The sequence below is a fragment of the Ochlerotatus camptorhynchus genome, unplaced genomic scaffold, assembly GCF_037179485.1.
Source record: "Ochlerotatus camptorhynchus isolate MF236.1 unplaced genomic scaffold, CSIRO-AGI_Acam_v1.1 ptg000255l, whole genome shotgun sequence".
NCBI classification, from domain to species: Eukaryota; Metazoa; Arthropoda; class Insecta; order Diptera; family Culicidae; genus Ochlerotatus; species Ochlerotatus camptorhynchus.
Genome location: NW_027040745.1, coordinates 829,832 through 851,135, shown reverse-complemented (window position 1 = coordinate 851,135; position 21,304 = coordinate 829,832). Strand labels below are relative to the sequence as shown.

At 37.6% G+C, this 21,304-nt stretch overlaps 1 protein-coding gene across 2 annotated transcripts in view; it reads left to right on the top strand.

The window, feature by feature from the left end:
• Positions 1 to 21,304, top strand: part of LOC135704987 (netrin receptor unc-5-like) — an 846,608-nt gene that overhangs the window by 366,321 nt on the left and 458,983 nt on the right. For both annotated transcript variants that reach the window (XM_065226538.1, XM_065226537.1), the window contains one exon: positions 7,715 to 7,911. In XM_065226538.1, coding sequence (XP_065082610.1) covers positions 7,715 to 7,911 — 197 coding nt within the window. The remainder of the gene's footprint in view (positions 1 to 7,714; positions 7,912 to 21,304) is intronic.

The following is a 21,304-nucleotide window of genomic DNA, read 5'->3' as shown; positions in this document are numbered from 1 at the left end:
ATCGATTGCCATTCATTGACGGCAATCGAATGTGCAGGAAGGCAGCTTCCACACCTGCGTAGGATATCGCACCCATTCAAACACACATGGGCCGGGACCAACGGCTTTACTTCCCTTCCGAAGGAAGACGTGACCAGAGATTTTTAAACCTCAGAAAAATCCCACCGACTTCGGCTGGGATGGAACCCATACCCATTGGGGTGAGAAAGCATTCACGCTTACCACTACACCACCGGCGCCGGCTACTTTTAGCATATCATCATCATTGATTCTTATTTGAAAGGTATCTCTTTTGATGTCGTTTAGAGATTTTATATAGTAGGGAAATGTCGGCTTCGGCAATACCGTAACCTATTATCGTCAGGGGGTAAGCAAAGTCCTAGAACACTCAAATTTGGTCAATAGATGCTCTGAAACACAATGTATTCACATGCCAAAATTGAGCTCTCAAGGATGTTGTTTACCCCCTGACGATAATAGAATATGGTCTTGCCGAAGCCGTCATTTACCCTATGTGTTAAATATTTGCCCAAAGTCTAAAACAAATTCTTGTTTTTCGTCTGTTTGAAAAGGTACTCACACAATCACTTATTAAACATATCCCTGATATAGCCAGCACAAATTCTATTATGTCTTCGTTTTGATTTTGACGTTTCTGATTATATACTCATTCAAAGTTTCATATTTCTCGAGCTGAATTATTTGAGTTCCACGCATGTTTTTTTCTACATTCAAAGAACATTATCAAAGTATCCCCAAAACAAACAAAAAACTGATGTTCGGTCATGATATGATATGGAACTACCGCTCATTGTAGCAAGACAACATTGTAACAGACTGTGGACTATCCTCGCTGTTCGACTTGATCAAGTTTTATAACCTCTAATTGTACTCAACCTGCCTTTGTATGAAGGGCCAAAAACGGTTTAGGTGAATCCGTGAGCAACGACGAGAATCACCTTCCAACGAAGGATCAGACAACCGCTCAAAAAACAGGCCATCCAACATGAAGATGCTCTAATGAGTGGGGAGAAGAGCCCGCCCTCTTTTCACGAAATGTTAAAGACAGGGAGTTGGCATTTCCACTCTCCCATCTATTTCGCTTCAATAGTATTTAGTAATTCATATGTTAATATAATGTCGATTATAAAAATAAAAAAATAATAAGTTAACTTGTCTCTATAATGAAGCAACTTACCTATCCAAACATATTTTTTTTACATAAATGCATGCAGAGAATATTTGCTTTAATATAAGTAAGGGAAATGGATGTAATGTTGGCCTAAATGCCCCTAATTTGGGCCCATATATAAATTCAGCAATCGTCTAAATTTTCAATAGCGACCAAAAATATTCATTAGTACCATCCCAATGACGCTTTCATCTAGATAAAATTGATAAATAGCAGATTTTTAGCGATGGGCCAATTTTCTGATCCATGGCCAACATTAGAGCCATTTCTCCTACTTAAGTAATTTAAAAGATCTCTACTAATTTGAGCGTGCATCTCACAAGTTCCCATTAAGTGCTTTGTTATTCTTCTCATCAGTTTCTTGTCTATTTTCTACTTTGTTTTTAACTAACCGAAAGTGAAATTTAACTCAAAATGTATCATGTAACAGATAGATGAAACCCATAGCATCCCTGAGTAATTAACTTCTTCTTTTATAGTGTTTATTTCAAGATTCTCCATCTGAAATTTTGCTATTTTCTTTTTTATTAATCTCTTCAACTTGAGCTTTATTTTTTTTTTCTTTTTCTGCTGCCAAAATCACCCATTTGTTGTTGTTTATACTTTGATATCTACTTAAGTCCTGATTTAGTTAATTTGTCCAAATTAAACTAAGGCATCCTTTTTTTCTTTTGAAATTCATATTTAATGATAATTTGATGGGATGATTACTCTCTCTCCTCAAAATGTGGTCGAGAATACTAATTCAACTTACTCTAGCTCTTCTGTTAATGGTTGTACTGTCAAGCAATTTCTTAGCGTTGAATTTATGTTTTTCGTTTTTCTTACATTGGCTGTATATATTCCGTAAAATATGTTTTTCATAATAAGCTATAGAAATCCTGTTCTTTTTTGTAAGAACAGCCACAGAGCAACAGAGAAGCGCTGAAGCTAATACAGTTTTATACATAATCTTCCGTGTTTCCCAGATCGGATGATTTTTTATTTTTCAAAATTCTACTATCATCCTACAAGTTTTCAAAGTATTTATACTCTCTTTTGGTTAATTTTCTATTCAGTGCAGCTGATAAACATACTCCTAAATATTTAATACGTTCCCTAACCTTAAATGTTTTTCCATTCAGTGTTATCTCTTCCGGCTGTTTTGCTTTATTATTTAGATAGCTTAACATTATCTGGCTCTTATCATAAATTATACTTAAATCTACCTTATGGAACTCTTGTGTAAGGATTTTTAATACTGCCTCCAAATCTCTGAAGTTCTCACCAAAATCAAGGGAATAACTAAAAAGTCAAAATCAAGAAGTTTTAATTCTGGAAATTCAATAGAAATATTGGTCAACACTTTTTGCATCAAATTATTAAATAGTAACGGTGGAAGAGGGCACCATTGTTTTATAGCTTTACCACGTTCAAGTTCCTTTGAATATTAAAATTCCCACAATACCCTAGTCATCTCATCCTTAACGCAAATCAGAGTTCAATCCACCAATCTTGATGGAACATCTAATCCCAGAAGCAAAAAGCTTTTTTATATCTAGTGCTAAACAGTGTTCACTCGGCTGTAGACAGAAGCAGACCACTCTCAATGTGTGCCACGTGATCGTCTGTTTACTCGGCAGCAACCATTGTGTGGTCCTCCTCATTGTTCTTCATCAGCAGCGTCGTCGACTTTGGAAACCAACCGTTTCGTGATGAATGTGTGAGTGCTGACCACGTTTTGCGTCCATTGTTGCAATGGAAGCGCTCTGACTCCCGTTGGCGTAACTGTCATACAATTTAACCACTGGATGCGGCTCCCGTTCTGGTTGAGAAGGCTTATTGCATAGTGGACGATAAAATGTTTATTGGGTTGTGCCTGTTGGCAATAGTTTTCAGATGTTTTGTGTATTGAACAAGAATCCTCGGCTCTGTAAAGTTAATTCGGTTGAGCCTTATGAAATAAATTAATAAACAAACAAAAAATCTAGTGCTAAAACTATCAGGTAGTTGCCAGAATTCCAATTTTCTTCCATTACTCTTCTTGCTACAAAAATGAAATCATCAGTAGATCTGTTCGTTGTAAAGGCGTGGCTATCCGCAAAAAACTGATGTTCGGTCATAAGACAAAAAAAAAAAATACAAAGGCACTTATTTGTGTTAGACATATTACTAACGAATTAACACTAGGATCCACATTACTTGTTTAAAAAAATAAGAGCATTAATTGTTGAAAAACATATTCAGAATATACTCCACAAAACTATCAAAGCTATCCCGTTTTACGGTACTGCCTATTTAACGATATCTTTGTTCAGTCTTGTGAAAAACCATTTTCTTTTTACCTAGCTGGTTCAAAACGTGATTTAATTTTGTTTTCCGTCGATCTTGTTTTCCGTGCTGAGAACCAATGCTACCGACGCCAGGGTGGCAGCTCCCACACCTGGACCCTACCTATCGACCCATCAACTCATGAACCGGGGACCAACGGCTTTACTTCCCATCCGAAGGAAGGCGTGATCAGAGATGTTATGCCTCAGAACATCCCGGCGGCACCGACTGGGATTGAACCCTGGCCTGCTGGGATGAGAGGTTATCATGCTTATCACTACACCACCGGTGCCGCTTAGTGATTTCATATGATACAGTTATATTTATAAAAGGAACAATGCAAAATTGGGGAATTTAAGCAGAAAATGTTTTAAATATCAGTGGTGCTCATATTTCCCCTAATGGACTCAAGTAATATTTTGTTAAGACTTTAATGTTTTTTTTCGTTTTTAGTTCGTTTATTTGTAAGGCTCAATCGCGTTAGCTTTACGGAGCCGATAATTCATTGTTCTTTGTTTGTAACAAAATTCACTTAATTCTATGTCTAGTAGGAGTTGGGCCGTATACTCGCAGCTTACTCGAGGTTAGAGGGGTACATTGTCGAAGGATAAGAAAAGGGGAGGAGCTTTGGGGTAGGGTAGGTAAATCTCATCAGAGCGATGTCGCCAGTCTGAACGGTAGTGTGGTTCTAGATTCGTCTGGAGTTCGACCGGCTATGATGACTAGTGGGTGACGATGAGACTCATCAAGACGGGGGACAAGACAAACAAAAACTAATAAAGAGATACAAAAGACAAACGAATTAAATTCTTATACTAGACATTTGCAGAAGCACATAAATCGACTGCATATAGCAGAGATCGCGGGTACCCAACACGTCTCTGGTAGGGATATAGGGTTGTCTTCCTTGGGCCTCGAGGGTATTCAAATCTTTAATGTTTATTGTAAACTTGAAAAAAAAAATCGTGTCGTATACGAAACCAATGACCATTAATATATCTGCTGTAGGAGTATTAACGATAAGTTATAAGAAACTACTGACCGACCTTATTTTCTGATCCAGAAATCAATCATTTTTTGAAAAATTGAGCTGGTCTAACATTTTTCGAATATCCGCACTAGAGGAAAGTATTATTTTAGGCTACATAGGGGAATTTACGTATTCTCGGCAACCTAAGCAGCGACCTTCTTTCTATAGCCTTTTTCTCTATGGAACGCACACATATGCAGTATTGGTTTGTTTACAAACATTTGCTGCCAGCTGCTCTAACAATTTCAGTCGAAAGAATTGTCAAAAACTGTTTTGAAACGCTTTTACAAAGCTCCAATCTTCTCTAGTGAGAGCGAGTATTGTCGGCAACCAGTTTTTCTTCGGCAACCGTTCCATTTGAACTGCATGTAAATCTGCTGTTCTATTATCGGCAACTCGAAATCAGCTACAACTTGTAGTGCGTGTGTTTCATTTCAAGAAAACCCTGCTAGATTGCATTTTCTCAGTGGTAAAAATATAGTCAAATTGAAGCTGGAAGCATAAAGAATCGTTGTCATGCATTCAGCGAAGTGTTTTCGTAAGAAAATCCAGTGAAATAGTGTTTCAATTTGGGTTGCCGAAAATAGTCTGTCATGCCGAAGCCGTCATTTCCCCTACTTAGAAATAACTAATTGTACGCGTGACGGAATCCGTCGTTGACATTAAAAATGAGACGTGAACAAACATGTAATTGTAATGTAATATTAAGTGCTCCAAGACTGAAATGTTCGTTGCTCGACGAAATGTACGTTTGATTGAGCTATATTTCGCGTCTGTTATGACTTAAATTTATGTCGAAATTGACGCTGGTATATGTCACTCTCAGAGCACCTAAATTTAAATGATTTTTTCTAAGTGTGTAGAATGAAATGAATAGTGCAAGTAGGCTTCAAGCATTACACCTGTAACAGATGTTTTGTAAAATTCGTTCAATAAGTTGAATTTTAAGTAGGTGGCCACATTGTCCCATGAGCTAAAACAGCTCAGAAATTTGGACAAGTCGAGTTGTGCTACAACATAAGAAGAAAAACAAATCTGTTACAGGTGAAATCATTTAGGTTTCAGACCTTTCAGAAAAGTTGAAAAAGAAACGCAAGGGGAAAACACTCCCCATTCGTCCCCCATAGATCCGCCAGTGTTACACTTTTTTTCAGCTTGTGTGTCATTCTCCCTTTGTGACAACGACCATCAGTGAATCACAAAAGCATAACTTTTCCCAACGTCTTTTTTGTACTATGCTGAAAGAGCCGAATCAGCCGAGAGAGAGAGAGAGAGAAAAACATAGAGAGACACAGGAAGCAAAAAGTGAAGTGCCACAAGGCTTCAAGTATCATTCATTTGTTTCCTCAGTCCATTTTCGTTTTCTTTGGTCTATACATTTTGTCTAAATCTCCACTTTGAAACGGATCTGGCTGGCTCCGAAAAGGACATTGAGACACAAGAGCAGAAGCATGATGACCGTGTATTGAAGGCGGCAAAAAAAAAACTATGCTGATATTTTATTCATAGAATTTTTCTGCTGTCCCACTGCTGGCTGCCAGTCGAAAAATGCTTCTGCAATTGTTCGGTCTTTCACGTCTTTATTTTTCCGAGAGAAAATGTGTCTTTTTCTTGCCTTTCTCTCCCGTGTTGGGACCTTTGTTCTATCATTTTAAGACAATTTCTTTCGCTTTCTTGGTCGGGACTGAATTGAATTAGATGGTCTTAGCCAGATAAAAGCTCAATGCTGCTATGCTCTCGTTCCCTTCTTTTCCGGGAGCAGCTGCGGAATAAAGCGACATAATCTCGAAGAGATGCCCTCCCTTGAGTGTTGAGCTATTTGAATGCGATTACAGTGTTTAAAGAGTCTTAAAGAAATATTAAATTCGAAATAACATCATGACCTTCCTTTCTACAATGCTTGTTGATATCTTAAGAATGCACCTAATCAAACTGTTTTTTATTGACATCCGTGGCGCCATGAACCTTTGTGAATCACCATCTAACTCGTGAGTAAAGTCCTTCAAATTTAGAAGATCTCCATCATCTCGTTTCCCTGCTATAGCTTCACAATCTAAAACCACTGAACAAACACAAAATTTCGACTGTATCGTCGCCAAATGGTGTTATGTGGTAAGCTGAGCGATGTGATGCAACTCCAGGCAAAGGCTGTTTTCACGAACAACAAACCAGTCTGGAACTGTTGCTACATCGTCTCCTAGCCAAGCAGCAAGAAGAAGGTAACACGTGCACCGTGGTGAGGCGACAACAAAACGAACCAACTAAACTATTTGTTATTCAAATTATCCACAAATAATGATGATAAACCCTATAACATAAATAATAAAGGTGAGCCACGGAAAAGGCATCCGTCTCACCTCGTGCTGGAAGCTTCCAGCTGGTGAACAGAACAAGAGGTGTGATTGTGTTTTGTTCGCTCCAGTTGTGGTCGCTGCGGTTAATTTGGGACGCCGCCGTTGGGGCTTCAATGTTAGATTGTTGTGATGGAAGGGTTAACCGAGCTTGCGGGAAAACGGTACATTGAGTTTGCTCGGCATTCCGTGGCATAGAAAATGTCATCTTTTCAGAGCACGAAAACTAGTCGACTGATCAGAACATTATAAAAACTCATATCATGATCACATTATGGGACCTTTCAATTGTAAATTGCATGTCATGCTGTAGGCGATGGGTTCGATTTCTGATTCAGTTGAGGATTTCTTTGCTCAGAAAGCTCTCATTTTTAGTCAAATTCGACAGCTAAAGCGCTCTTGAAGAGACCCATATACAATTTTCCAATTTCGCTGGAATGTCAATTCACGACATGCTCCTACAATTCCACATTTAGCCACTAATCCTCTCACGTCAACAGCTCTTGACCTGCGGCAATCCAAACATAAATACCGTGTAGCAAATAAAAATACTCTCTTGCCAATCCGTGGGTGGTCAACTCTTCAAGGCTCCGTCTTTCGCCTGCGCCATCGTTTACCAACCTTCTCCCGAAAGGGCCCCTCACCAGCAGCGTACTTTCACATTCAAATTTTTCATCGGTTATTCCGCACCTTTCCATAAATACGACGATTAACGGGGCAGCAGCATCATCGACGGCATAGGGCTACCTTATTTATACAACCCGCCGCCAACCAACAATCATGCACTTTATTTTCATTTCCCTCTCTCTCTATCTCTCTTCCTTCCCACAGATATCAAGAGGCAAATCAGCATCACGCCAAAGTCGATCCGCGTCGAGTTGGGTGGCCGGGCGGAGATCATTTGCAGCGTGAACGCCACCCCGGTCGCCAAGATCTCCTGGCTCAAGAACGGCATCCCCCTGCTCGCGAACGCACCGGTGGTGATCACCGTCGACGATAAAGCACTGATCGCACACGTCACCATGCAGGTAAGTTGGAAAGCAACATATGCGGGTATCGATGGTGGGGGAGAAATAAAATCGAATCAATCAACCACCTGCTCGGTTCTTACGTTACACTGACAGGGACCGGCTCGACTTGGCAGGACATCTCCCATCATCATCAAATGGTGCGTTTTTACCTGCACACAATTTACCCGTCTGTTCTACGATCGAGCGCTGCTGATGGTGATGAATGATGGGTTCGATCCAGTTCCAATTTGTAACGCTCATCGAAAAGGATTGGACCCAGCGGGGGTTCCCGCCGGGAACTTGTAGGCTTTCCCAATGGTATCTTTTGTCTGGTTGTGAAACGGCATGCAACGGAGAAGATGCCAGCAGGATGCATTGGAAACAGGATACCCACGGAGGGTCGGTGTACCTTTATGATGAAGAATGATTTTCACAAAAAGGTTTCCAAGGGTTTCTCTAATCTTCGTAATCAGCTGAGCACAATGGCAGCATCCCTGAAATGATGATAGCCCTCGTTCTTTGTTTGGTGTGATTCTACTTTTTTCGGTGGTGTATTGAGGAACCTTTGAAAAGATTCTCACTTTCGAATGTTCATTAAAACGTTCCATAATATTAATGATCTAGAGCAGAAAAGTTTTCAGTTATCATCAAAGATAAATTGGCTATCGGTATATTTTTTCAATATTCTATGAAAATTCAAATCACGCCAAAGTAGTAGTACTTATAAAAGCCCTTCATATTTGAATTTTTTTTGGTTTTTAATTATTCAATATGATTTTTTTTTTCTATTGACAGTAGTTTTCATTATTCCCCTTTCGGACATACAGTAATGACCCAATTTTGTTAACCACCTTTTTGAAAATATTTTCTGATATTCTACGAAACCTGTGCGCAAGCATAGAATCTTCAAAAATCTTTAAAGTGCTTTAAATAACTTTTAACAATTGAGATCTCTAAGACCAACAAGTTTAGAAAATGTTGCTCCCTGGAGTAATATTAGATATTTTGAAGGTTTGATATAGAACGCAGTGTAAGTACACAGTCCTAAGAAAATGTTAATGATTTTGTTGTCTTGAACAAAATAGAGCACTCACTGTTCTTTTAGCAATTCCTTTTTATTATTAAGGATAGCGCTTCAAAGCTAGCAGTAAGGGTAAACATTTGTCTCAAGTGCATTTGAGTAACATTTAAGTTTGTCTTATAATTCCAGTGACCTCAGTAAATTTATCTACTTCTGGACAACTTTTTCGACAGTATTTTCTTGTATTTCTATTGGTAAGTTTACTTTACGTTAGCTGTAGGATTTTGATTTATTAGTTTCACGCGTTTATTGATATTTAACTATAGCTTTAACCCAATTTAGTAATTTAAGACCATAAATCGAAATTATTTTTGCCTTTAATTAAGCATTAAGTAAGTCATTAGCTGGCTACTCAAAACTTTGAAGGAATGCAATAAATGTAGTTCACTGTTGCTTTTCAGAATGATAAATAACTAATGTTATAAGTAACAGCATTCAAACTACAAAATACAGTCTCAAATCAATTAATAAAAAAAAAACTGTTCGCACTGATTAATCGTACATTTTGTTTTTTTCCTACATTCAATCGTTGACATTCCTCTTGTCAATACAGAACTTCAAACCTTCCTGTCAACCTATCGCCTATTAGCGAATGGTTCAGAGTCCTTGCGGGAACGAGTAACGGAAGAATTGACGCTCGTAAGGCCTTCGCCAATAGCTTTTGGTACATAGAAAAAGTGTTATGATCTTGGACATAGAATTTTTATTTTCAAAGTTTGGGCAAAGGATTTTTTTTTTTTGATTCTTGATCATAAGTCTATTGAAAAATACAATACAATGTCCAATCACAAGTCCATAAACTGAAAAAAAAAACTCAAGATGAAACTACATGATTTTTTTCTTAGTGTTCATTTTAGGCTTTGATATTGGAATAAAATTTCTGTGATTGTGATGTTACAATCAAAGAGACTTTGAAAACATGATAAATGGTGGGCATGTTTCTGGTGTCCTTGGGAAAAATAGTCCGTATCTTTTATTCACACCAAAATCTATCATGAAGCAAATCAAACTTGAGTATTCAGGACAGGGGTGCCAGGTGTTTTGAGGAAAAGTCTTCTAAGAGATCGAATAAATGTTTGCAAATCTGTTCACTGTTTCTGGTGTGGGGAGAATGCTTTGTTTTTTTTTCTTAATTTGCTTTCCGTCGATCTTGTTTTCCGTGCTGAGCACCAATGCTACCGACGCCAGGGAGGCAGCTTCCACACCTGGACCGGACATATCAACCCATCAACTCATGAACCGGGGACCAACGGCTTTACTTCCCGAAGGAAGGCATGTTCAGAGATGTTATGCCCCAAAACATCCTGGCGGCGCCGACTGGGATTGAACCCAGGCCTCCTGGGGTGAGAGGTAATCACGCCTATCACTACGCCACCGGTGCCGCTAGGGATTTTAATGTACATATTTTTTAATTCGATATCATTAATTATAATCAGAAAAGAGAGATACTTTTATGTGTGCAATCTGCAAAGCTTTTCAAAGTATCTGATATTTTTAATTTCATAGAAATTGTTTTAAGTCTGTTAACGCTACTGGATGAAATACTTGCCATAATCACGAATTTTGCAAACAAAATTAATAAAGTTTAACATTGTGCTAGACATTTTGAAATTTAATTTATTGAGATCCGCGACAAATTTCTTAAGATTTGATTATTGATGAATCTTCAATACTGTGAAATTTAATGCAAATTTCAATATGATCATCAAATTTCTCAAATGCTGAAGAAAAGAAAATTTTATAGTGGTGATATTTCTATTCCTTGACCTTAAAAAAAGAGAAGCTTGAAGAGATTTTCAAGATTCTGAAACGAAAATTCAAATTTCGGATTTTGAAATGTTTTGCAAGATCCCAGATTTTAAAACAAATATCAATATTGAAGGTTCTTTGGAAACTTTCGAGATTCATGGGAAGGAAATATTCATGATTTTAGAATTTCGTGACATTCTCAAGGTAGAATTTCAGAAGAATATTGAGTAGAAATTAAAAGGAATTCTAAGGAGTATCCTAAGAGAGCATTGACTGGGGCTTCATTTTCATTTTTAACAGTGTTGGGAAAATATAAAAAAAAATCAAATCTAACCCATGTCCAAGATCACGCTTTACGACAAAAATCAACAAGCAAACAACTGCGGTTGATTTTGCAAGCTGTGATATCGCAGCTCGGAATATCAACCTAACAAAACTCACCAGCTGCAAATCTCAACAAACTGTGGTGAGATTGTGTTTAATCATGATTTTTGCTTTACATCCAAACGCAACCGAGACCTCCATAACGGCTGGCAGCAGTCACTTCGTGTCTGCCATCGGTGAAGAGAAAAAAGAGATAGCAGACTATCGGCAGCAACGGAATCATTCTTGTGTCGAGTCAACTCTCAGCTTGATTTTTGCACGTTGTGAATAGTCTCGCAATACCAACAATACCAAATGAGCTTGTAAAATCAATATCAAGCATGATATTTTGTTTCAATATCCCGCATGTATGTGACAGGGAAAATATCATTTGATTGATGATTTTGCCAGCACTGGTATTGAGTGATTCCTGGTTAATGCTCAGGAGATGTCCAAGGGAGTTCTGAGCTTTAATTCAACTATAGGCAGAATTAAAAAGTGGGAATAAAATTTTAAAAACTATTTAAGCATAACTTCTAAGCAAATATGAGAATAATTCCAAGGGAATTCTGAGAGCATTACATTTTAATTCTGAGTAGAAATTCAACGGGAGTTCAAAGCATGATTCCACCGGAAAAAATGAAAAAAAACCTAATAATTTTTTTTTGTAGATTTATTTATTTGCACAGGCTCAATCTTATGAACTTTACCTAGCCAAGTTAACATTTGCGTTACACATACTTAATCATAATCTTAAATTTGGACTTACAGGAATTGAACCGAATACTCGTCTCGAGTTTAGTAAAGATTTACAATTTTATGGATGGGTAGAGCGAGAAAGAGATTAGACATATGATTTACGATACACTATTTCTAAAACGTGAACTTATTTATAATCAACTTGATATCAGTAGTGTAAAAAACTTAATTAATTTTTAAAAAATTGGACTTTGGCTGATTTTGGAATTTTCAGATATAATCCTAAACCGGACCTAGATTATGTAATACTCTAGTAGCCTCAAGTCCGTGCTCTGTCGCAATATTTCATTGTGATTTATCAACACTCCATCGGTGGGTTATGGGTTTATTTGAATGTACGTCATTAGTCACCCCTGCCATTAGAGTGCATATTGAAATAATTGCATAATTCAGATTACTTGAATTAAATTACTGCGTTCAAGTATGTTTATGAAATTTGCATTTTTCATAAATTTGGCAAGTTATATATTGATACATTCGAACCATTGCCATTTGGTATTTGAGCTAAGACAGAATAGGATGCGGCGGTTCCGCTTAGGGGGAGTGTGACCCATGTTATGCTTTCCATTTATTTAATAGTTAAGGTAGGCTAGAAATGCCAGGTTCACAGTGAAAGAATCTACCGGGTGGTGCCCGTTCACTAATCACTTTTGTTTTTAGATCAAAGTGAGATTCCCATAGTTTGTAAATTTATTTTTCATGAATGTGTTCAGCATTCCTTTGCGCTAGTGTAAAGGTTATTATCATTGTGAAAAAAAAAACATCCAAAACAATGCTGTACGAACTGATTTCGTTCAATATTAATGCCTATGTTCCTATGTAGTGCTCATGTCGTAATTTTCTGGCCATTTAAAGCATTATTTGTTGGTAAGTTATTGAGGCTGAGCGCTGATTTTGAACCCATTTTGTGAACCTTTTCAACATATTTTTAATATGAGCGATGAATTGAGGTCAAACAGTGAATGAGCACCTCACGGTAGTTTGTCTGGCGAATGGCGAATGGCGACCTTACGCTTCTTTCATTCCTTGTCTATGAAAGTGGCAATCAAAAAATATATTTTATATAATTCAGTTTGTCAATATATCGTGCTTTTTTTTAACTCTTTATTTGTTCCAAATTCAAAATAAATTACATTTCATTTTTAACCTAGGTGCTCCAGTTACTACAGTACTTAATATTACGTTATGGCCAATATAGAGCCATTGACCATTGCAATAATAAATATTAAACACATTTAAAAATATTGAAGTTTTTTGACATTGTGCTTTAAAGAATGGTTAGTTAAATCTAGAATCACATTTTATTGATGTAAAATTAGTAAAACATATAAAGTGCTGCTATAAAATACAGATCAAAACAATTGATCACAATTTAGAAAATTTCAAATAGTAGCTTCAACCATGCAAAGATATTAGCAAATATATCAGAACCTGGACGGACACTTTAGCCTACCCATGGGAGGCCACGGATGCGACCACCCATGTGAGTCTAGAGTATCACACAAGCTTAAAGGGCGAACACGAAATTATTGCGACACATTCAACAGGGCATAACTTTTCTACCATTGGGTAAAAATCAACCAAATTTTGCACACTTTCTCATTGATGTGTATTGTGTACATGCTGTCAAACTCGAAGTCGTGTTTTTCGATTCAACGAAAATGTGAACCAACGCGAGTTGAGAGAACAAATTCTATCCAAACACCTGGAATTTCCTGACCTGTCGCACCGGCAGTTGGGAAAAATGTTGAACATTCACCATTCAACCGTCTCCAGAGTGTTGAAGCGGTTCCAGGAGCGGTTGACGTTGGACCACGGCAAAGGAGCTGGAAGAAAACCGGGACCGGAGAACAAAAAGACCGAGGGAAAGGTGAAGCGGATGATTAAAGCAAATCCCAACGTCTCAAGCCGTGATTTTGCTAAAAATATCGGCATGTCGCAGAGCTACGTCCAGAATGCAAAGAAGAGAGCTGGACTACATACATACAAGGTACAGAACTTCCCAAACCGCGATGAGCGGCAACAATCGACGGCTAAAACTCGGGCACGGAATCTCTACGAGAAGATGATGACAAAATATGGCTGCTGTGTGACGACGAAACGTATATAAAAGCCGATTTTAAGCAAATTCCGGGGTTGGAGTTTTTCACCGGCAAGAGCAAGTTCGATGTGGACGACAAATTTAAGAAGAAGAAAATGTCGAAGTTCGCCTCCAAATATCTCATTTGGCAGGCCATCTGCTCTTGCGGACTGAGGAGTGAGCCTTTCGTGACAAAGGGCACAGTAAATGGCGAGATCTACAAATCTGAGTGCCTCGAGAAGCGCTTTTTGCCGTTCTAGCAGCAGCACGACGAAGCTCCGCTATTTTGGCCAGATTTGGCATCATGCCACTATTCTAAAAGTGTCCTGGAGTGGTATGAGGCCAATTCTGTCCATTTTGTTCCAAAGGACATGAATCCGCCAAACTGTCCGGAGCTGCGCCCGGTGGAGCAGTACTGGGCAATAATGAAGCGGGAACTTCGGAAGAGCAAGAAGACAGTCAAAGACGAGAAGGACATGTTAAGAAAATGGAAAAAAAAAACTGAGAAACTGGTACCGGATGACACTGTAAAGACTTTGATGGAGGGCATCAAGCGAAAATGCGTTCAATTTTACAATCAAGGCTCCATCGATTAACTTTTCTTTTGATTTTTGAAGTAAATATATGTATAAAACTACCCTTAAATTTTGGTTTGATTCTAAACATTATAAGAAAATTGGCATGACATTTTCGGTGTCGCAATAATTTCGTGTTCGCCCTTTAAAAATGCAACGGGAAGGACGGTAGGTGCATATACCTAGGGGTTGAGCCCTCAATACGTCAACTTAGCGGATGGAACGGGATATGCACTGAACAAGTACAATTACAAGAATATTGACTAGGAATTGTGAGGAGTGTTTCAGATGAATTTTAAGGAGAATTTGAAATGAACTGTGAAGAGAATACCATATTAGTACTGCCTATTATTCAGGATATTTATGAAGAGAATTCATTTGAAGTTCGGAGGATAAATCCAAATTAAATTTAAAGTGGCGTGTGGCTACATATACATGGTATGTTGAGAGATTGAGCTCGTGAGAAAAATTTTTTGCTTTTTTTTTAATTTTTTGGTTCTCTTGGGACTGATACTAGAGTGGGTAAAAAATGTAGGGGGAATACTGTTTTTAATTAATTGTAGTTTGCTTAATTTCTTTAGGTTGTTGTTCACTTTTGTTGACCTGAAGATGCTTTGAAAGTGAATTATCCCTACTTATCTCAATTTCTACATGGGGATTTTTACTACTTCCTACCACCGGAACAGTGCCATATCTGTAGAAAATGAACTGACGATATGATTCATTAAATGTTGCAACCATACCATAAACATCCATAAACCTCTAGGTTTGCTTTCATATCCAACGGACTCCGACCCTGGTACAGTATACCCTGAATACATTCAAGCACACATATTTTTTTGTTTTTCGCAACCGTCCTCAAACTCAACAGCGCTCAAAGTTACTGTTTCTTAAATCATGCATCAAAATAAACTCCAGCTACACACCTTCTGTCATATCGTACCTTCAGCTTTTACTGAAAGCACAAATTCTTCAGTTCAAAGTACGAGCAGCAGAATACGTCCTTTCCCATTGTTAAGACTAGCAACCATCATCGTCGTCGCCGTCGTCGTCGGTGCAATAAAGTATCCTTTTCAGGTTGGCAAAAAGACACCTTCCTAATTCTTCCACTGCGCTAATGTGCCTTCTGTTGCTACTACCCACATTAGGGTGGGTCAACTTTACATCCTCGTGCTCCCCACTGCTCTTTCAAATCGTTTTGAGTTCCCCAATAACTGTGCAAAATTTGGGTGATTTTCGATTTGATCTTGATTTGCGGGAGATTTATTAATTGTAAATGGAAAAATAGTTTAATTTTTACTTAAGGGGAAGTTTACCGCTCCGAAGAAATTATTTACGTTTTTTTTTTTTCTTTATTTAGGAGATTTTCAGCCGTAAGCTGGTTTATCTCCGATAATTACGTTTTGATTTTTCAAAAATATCGAAAATCTAAAAAAATTACATTTTTTTCTAATTTTTCAAAGGAAATTCACGTGCAAAAACATTTTTCAGAAGGCTCAAAAAAACCACAAAACATCGACTTTTCGGTTTTTCTGAGGGTTCAATTTTTTCATGATGAGATAGAAAAAAAAATATGTTTGCATATAATTTTTGACAAAAAGAACACCACCACTCACCACGCGGTGATTGAATAAACACCGTTTGGTGAGACCGGATGGAATTCAAAGTTGAAATCTTGTTAGGGAAATTGCTTTTCGCAGGCAATCGGCTATAATTTTAATTACCATAGCAACAGTTGCACATTCGTTCAATTTCAATAGAGACATTTTGAAAAAACATAAAATCTTAATTTTGGATCCTTAGATGCGTAGGAATATTTCTGATCGATTGGTGATAAATGTATTGAAAGCGGTCCAGGGGCGGCTGAGTTATTAATGTTCAAAATCTTTCTACAACTCTTTCTTGTACATCAGCTTTCTATCTCGTTTAGTTTTGTTGCAATTTTGTTCTAAATACATCATGTTGGGTCGATAATTAACGGTTGCATAAAACACCAATTCAACCCCACCGTGTTCCTGTTGACGTCTGTATGCAGCGCGCACAGTACACTTGATCGCCGCGTGGAGTAACGGTCTGATGAGATTGACCAAGAAGAGAAAATCAGCTAGGCAATCATTTTGTATAAAGAGATAGATAAGGATTAGTAATTTCCATTTAATTCCACTACCTTATTTGCTTATCCTTGACATGTACATGCCTTGTACACTACCGATCATAAGTTTAAGGACACCCCCAAAAAACCATGCAAATATGTTTTGTTCAATGATCTCTCATTCTACGTTCAATTTTCGATCAAATAACAATGGTATGAATGGTATAGCATAAGTATTCTACTACTACTTTTATTTCAAAATTTGGTCAACCCAATTCTGAGAAAATCAGTCGCGATTCTTCAGAGTGAATTTTGAAAAATATTGTAACTTTGGGTGAACTTTTAGCACACAAAATTTGAAAATTATATTGAACAATTTGCCTACGAGAAAAGTTCCATTCAATACCTTTCAAATGATCTAAAGAGAACGAAAATTGGACGTAACATGACAGAGATATGAACATAACAAATTCGTCATGTTTTTTTTTGGGGTGTCCTTAAACTTATGATCGGGAGTGTACATTCATCAGGATAATATTGTGCTAAGTAGCGTATTTTTCGAGTTGTAGCCAGTTTATGGCAAGCATAGACCAAAAAAATACGTTCTATCATCAATTTATCAGGTCTTTCCTCCAGGTAATTCCGTTGTTGAGTAACTCTGGGCTGCAGCATCTCTGTCCGACGTGAGCTCTTTCATCTGTGTTATCTACCTTCTTCCTGAGCGCGTCAATGATGTCGATGTCATACTCAGAGGCAAATGGATCTAAGAATTTCATAAGCACGACTTATGAAAGATTTTCGTCTAACATAAGGTAGCTCTTATACGCCTTTAGCCATTCCATTTTCCCAAGCATAAACGAATGAGTAAAAGTCCAGATACAGGACCCGTAATATATACGTTCCAGTCTGCTCCGTTTAATGATTTATTTGTCAACATTATTTTTCATTTAAGGCAAATTTATAAAATTCATATCGATTTTGTGTGGCTAAAATTCATAAGTGGGTCTTATGGAATTCTTACGTTCTTTTGCCTCAGTGTACACTGAGGTAAATAGACTTAAAAATTGCATTAGGCCCAATATATGAACGACCCATATGAATTTCATTTTCGCCTAACATGTAGTAGCTCTTATACGTCTTAACCATTTAATTCACCTAAGCGTTCGAAAACGAGTGGTCAACTCAAGGGCCTTGCAATCTCAACGTCCATGGTTCGGTTCCAGTCTGCTCCGTTTTATTATATTTTGTCGTAATTGTTTTTCATAAAAGAAATCAATGAAATTCATACCGATTTCTTTTGACTAAAAGTCAGAAGTGGTTCTTATGAAATTCTTACACTATTTTGCCTCAGTGTAACATCATCATTATCGGCGAATTCAAACTCCGTGGCATCATTTGGCAGTTTAACCCCAATGGTTCTATCCTGACGCCATCCGTTCCGGGAATATTTTCACAACCGAATGTTTTCTGGACGCTTTCAGCACGGCTTGCCTTAGACAACTGAACGATGTCATGAACGAAAACGATCGTTTTTTGGACCTCTGTTTTGTTAGTGATGAACTCGGTACTCACTGCAGCATGATTCGAGCTCCATGTTCGTTGGTAAAAGATTGCAGGCATCATCCTCCTCGCTTAAAACGTCAATGTACCTCTTTTACCTGCCATTGGTCCTCACCATTTGATGATAATCGATGTTGTGTGCGTCGTCAAAACTTTTTGAACTGATTGTCCTGGACTTCTCATCACAGAAATGCTCGCAATATATCTCATCAGATCAATATGAATGTGTTCCCAAACGATTGACAACAGGCAGCAGCATTTGACAGTAGGCAGCATGTCCCGGGCTCAAATAATTGATTTTGCTGTGCTGGGCCCGCTGTCACTGTATAACCTGTTGCCTACGCGGCTGCCACTGGGCTGATCGACTACCATCAACCTTGTGACATTTACTTCTTTTCTGCTTTCGATCAAATGGATCACGAAATTGTCCTGGACAAGTTAAACGGATTAGGAATTGACGGTAACCTTCACTCACATAACATATGTGGAACTTGGTCATAAAAAATCGACCCCATTTCAGTGATTTCAAGTGGTATAGTAGGACATCGATCTGTCAAACTGGTTATACCAGCTGTAAACTGTGAAAGGAGATCAAGGGGGTAGTCAATTCTATTAAAATATTTCTAATGTTGTTTATAATTCTATATCTTCTTAGCGCTCTGGAACTCATGTCTTTATATTGCCATAATAATTTACGTTCTTTATTTTTAATCATATAACTTAATTTATAATTATAAATTATCGTTTGCATAAAAAAGGAGACAATTTTTGAAGATGTTTTAAGCGATGACTTGCCACCTAAAAAACCTAATTTTAAGCTGCCATGGGTAAACTGTTTACAATTCAATTATGAAAGCGATGCGTATTGCTTTTCTGTAATTATTACCAAAAATTTGAGAAACTTCTTTCTCTATGATAAATTTAGATATTAAATGTATGCTCCATTTTATTTCCATTAAATTTTTTTGTTGGAACCAATTGCATCAAACTTTGATTTCATTTCATAATGTATGAGGGAAAAAACGACAGCCCAAATTTGGAGTTTGATGGATACAGTTTAAAGCAGCATCATTTTGCAATCCTGGTTTATATATAAGTATATTGCAAATCTTAAGAAGCTGTCAAAGTTCTACCGCCAGTATAAAAAAGAGCTGAATATTGAAAACAAAAAACATAGTGTGCGTTGAGAAATTGAAGTATAATTTGCTGGCGATTCTTTGAAGCCTTGTTCATTTGATAGCTGTAGCGGATTTTCTTCTTCTTGGAATTCATATGTGAAACAGACATATGCAGTGTTTTGAGCTAACTTTGCATCTTTTCATTCACTAGAATTTTGCAAGAAGGATGACAAATGGAATCGAGAGCTTATCGATACCTGTAATAACCAAGGTTTCAACCCTCTCTATGTTTCTCAATAGCGTAAAATTGAATGTTTCTGCTCAAATTCCAACACAAAGATCTACTGACTGGCTATCTACAGTATGACTGGTTAACAATGCGCTTGATTCACTTCTGACCGACTTGAAAACACGCGTTAATAAATCCTTTGATAGGCCCCCTGTGCCCCAGAGCTAGTCTAAAAAAGAATGGCCGCATTACCTTGACAGTTAGCCTTTTCGGTCACTCTGTAACTCTTTACTCCTATGGTAAAATCCCTTAAGCAAACGTCACTCTATGCGAAAAACATTTTAGACATTACCTTACTCTTTCACTCCAGTGAAAAATCTCATAAGATCCTGTTAATCTTTGCATTAAGAGACGGTGGCTCGCTGGTACCATGGTGGAGTGAAGAGATAAGACAAAATTCGCCTTCGGGATTTTACCATAGAGATTGCTGACGTTTATCGTACGCACACAACGTCACGTATAGGTATACGCAAAATGTTTTCATCAGGAAAAAAAACTTCATAGCGGAAATTTTTGCCCGATGAAAACAAATCACTGACACAATCACACTTTAGCAATCTCTACAGGGGTAAAGAGCTAGAAAGCCACCGTCAACGTCAATACTTACACGTTATTTCAAAACTACTCCAATTTGGGTAGAATCCTCCCAGATCGGTCACAACTGAACCTACTCAAAAATGGGTAAACTATGTTGGGAGTGACAAGCTGACACATGAGCAACATTGGCATGACCGACGTTGTTCAATTGTTAACCTGTCACTCCCAACATAGTTTACCCATTTTTTGATAGATTCAGTTTGACCGATCAGGGTGGATTTTACTCAAATTTGGGTAATTTTCAAATGGCGTGTACTGAGCATGCAACCAAATATCTGATTTTCTTTGAGAAGGGCCAATGTCACAAACGTAAACACTAACTTTTCCATGAATTTCTTGAGAATGAAAACTCGCTCAAGTAAGCCACCACGATGTTTGTGTATAGAGAAAGTCCCCATAGCTGATAGAATTGCTGGGTTTCATGGATTGACTTTGAATTAAAAGATATTTACGAAAGAAGCCATTGCTTACGTTTCCGACATTGGACCCTATGAAGATTCAGTGTCGAATAACGAAAATTTAATTTTGACAGATCGATGTCCAACTATACCAGTTATACCACAGAGGAAACACAAAAAAGGGGTCAACTTTTAGTCAGTAGTTTTGCATGAAGTTCCACATATGTTATGTGTTTCTAGTTAAGTGCGGGGTACCACAAGGTAGAATCATTCCTTTTCCTGCTATACATTAGACTGATGCAAAATTTGAAATTTTCGCTCCACAGTGCTCAAACGGTTCCAAATTGGGCCCTTATTAGCCTCTCCAAATTTGAACTCATTTAGTGAGAAACTGACTAGGCAAAAACTATTTGAAGTTTATATGGGAATTACTATGGAGAAACCATAATTTCGGTTCATATCTATCTCAAAATTCACCAAAATTCACTCAATTGATAGCTAAGCTTGTTGAAAATTTTCTCAGCTACAACTTTGTCCAAGACCACTTTTCGTTCAAACGTATGGAATAAAAATCATTAATGATTCAAGTAATTGATGTCTTATGATTATGCTCAATCAAGTGTTCAGTGAATAGAGGACAAAAATCATGGCTACTATGTCACACTGCAGAATACAGTGTTGCCTTCAATACAGTTGCTTAATCTTGCCATAAGATTATCAATCTATTAAACAATTAATAACTACTTAATT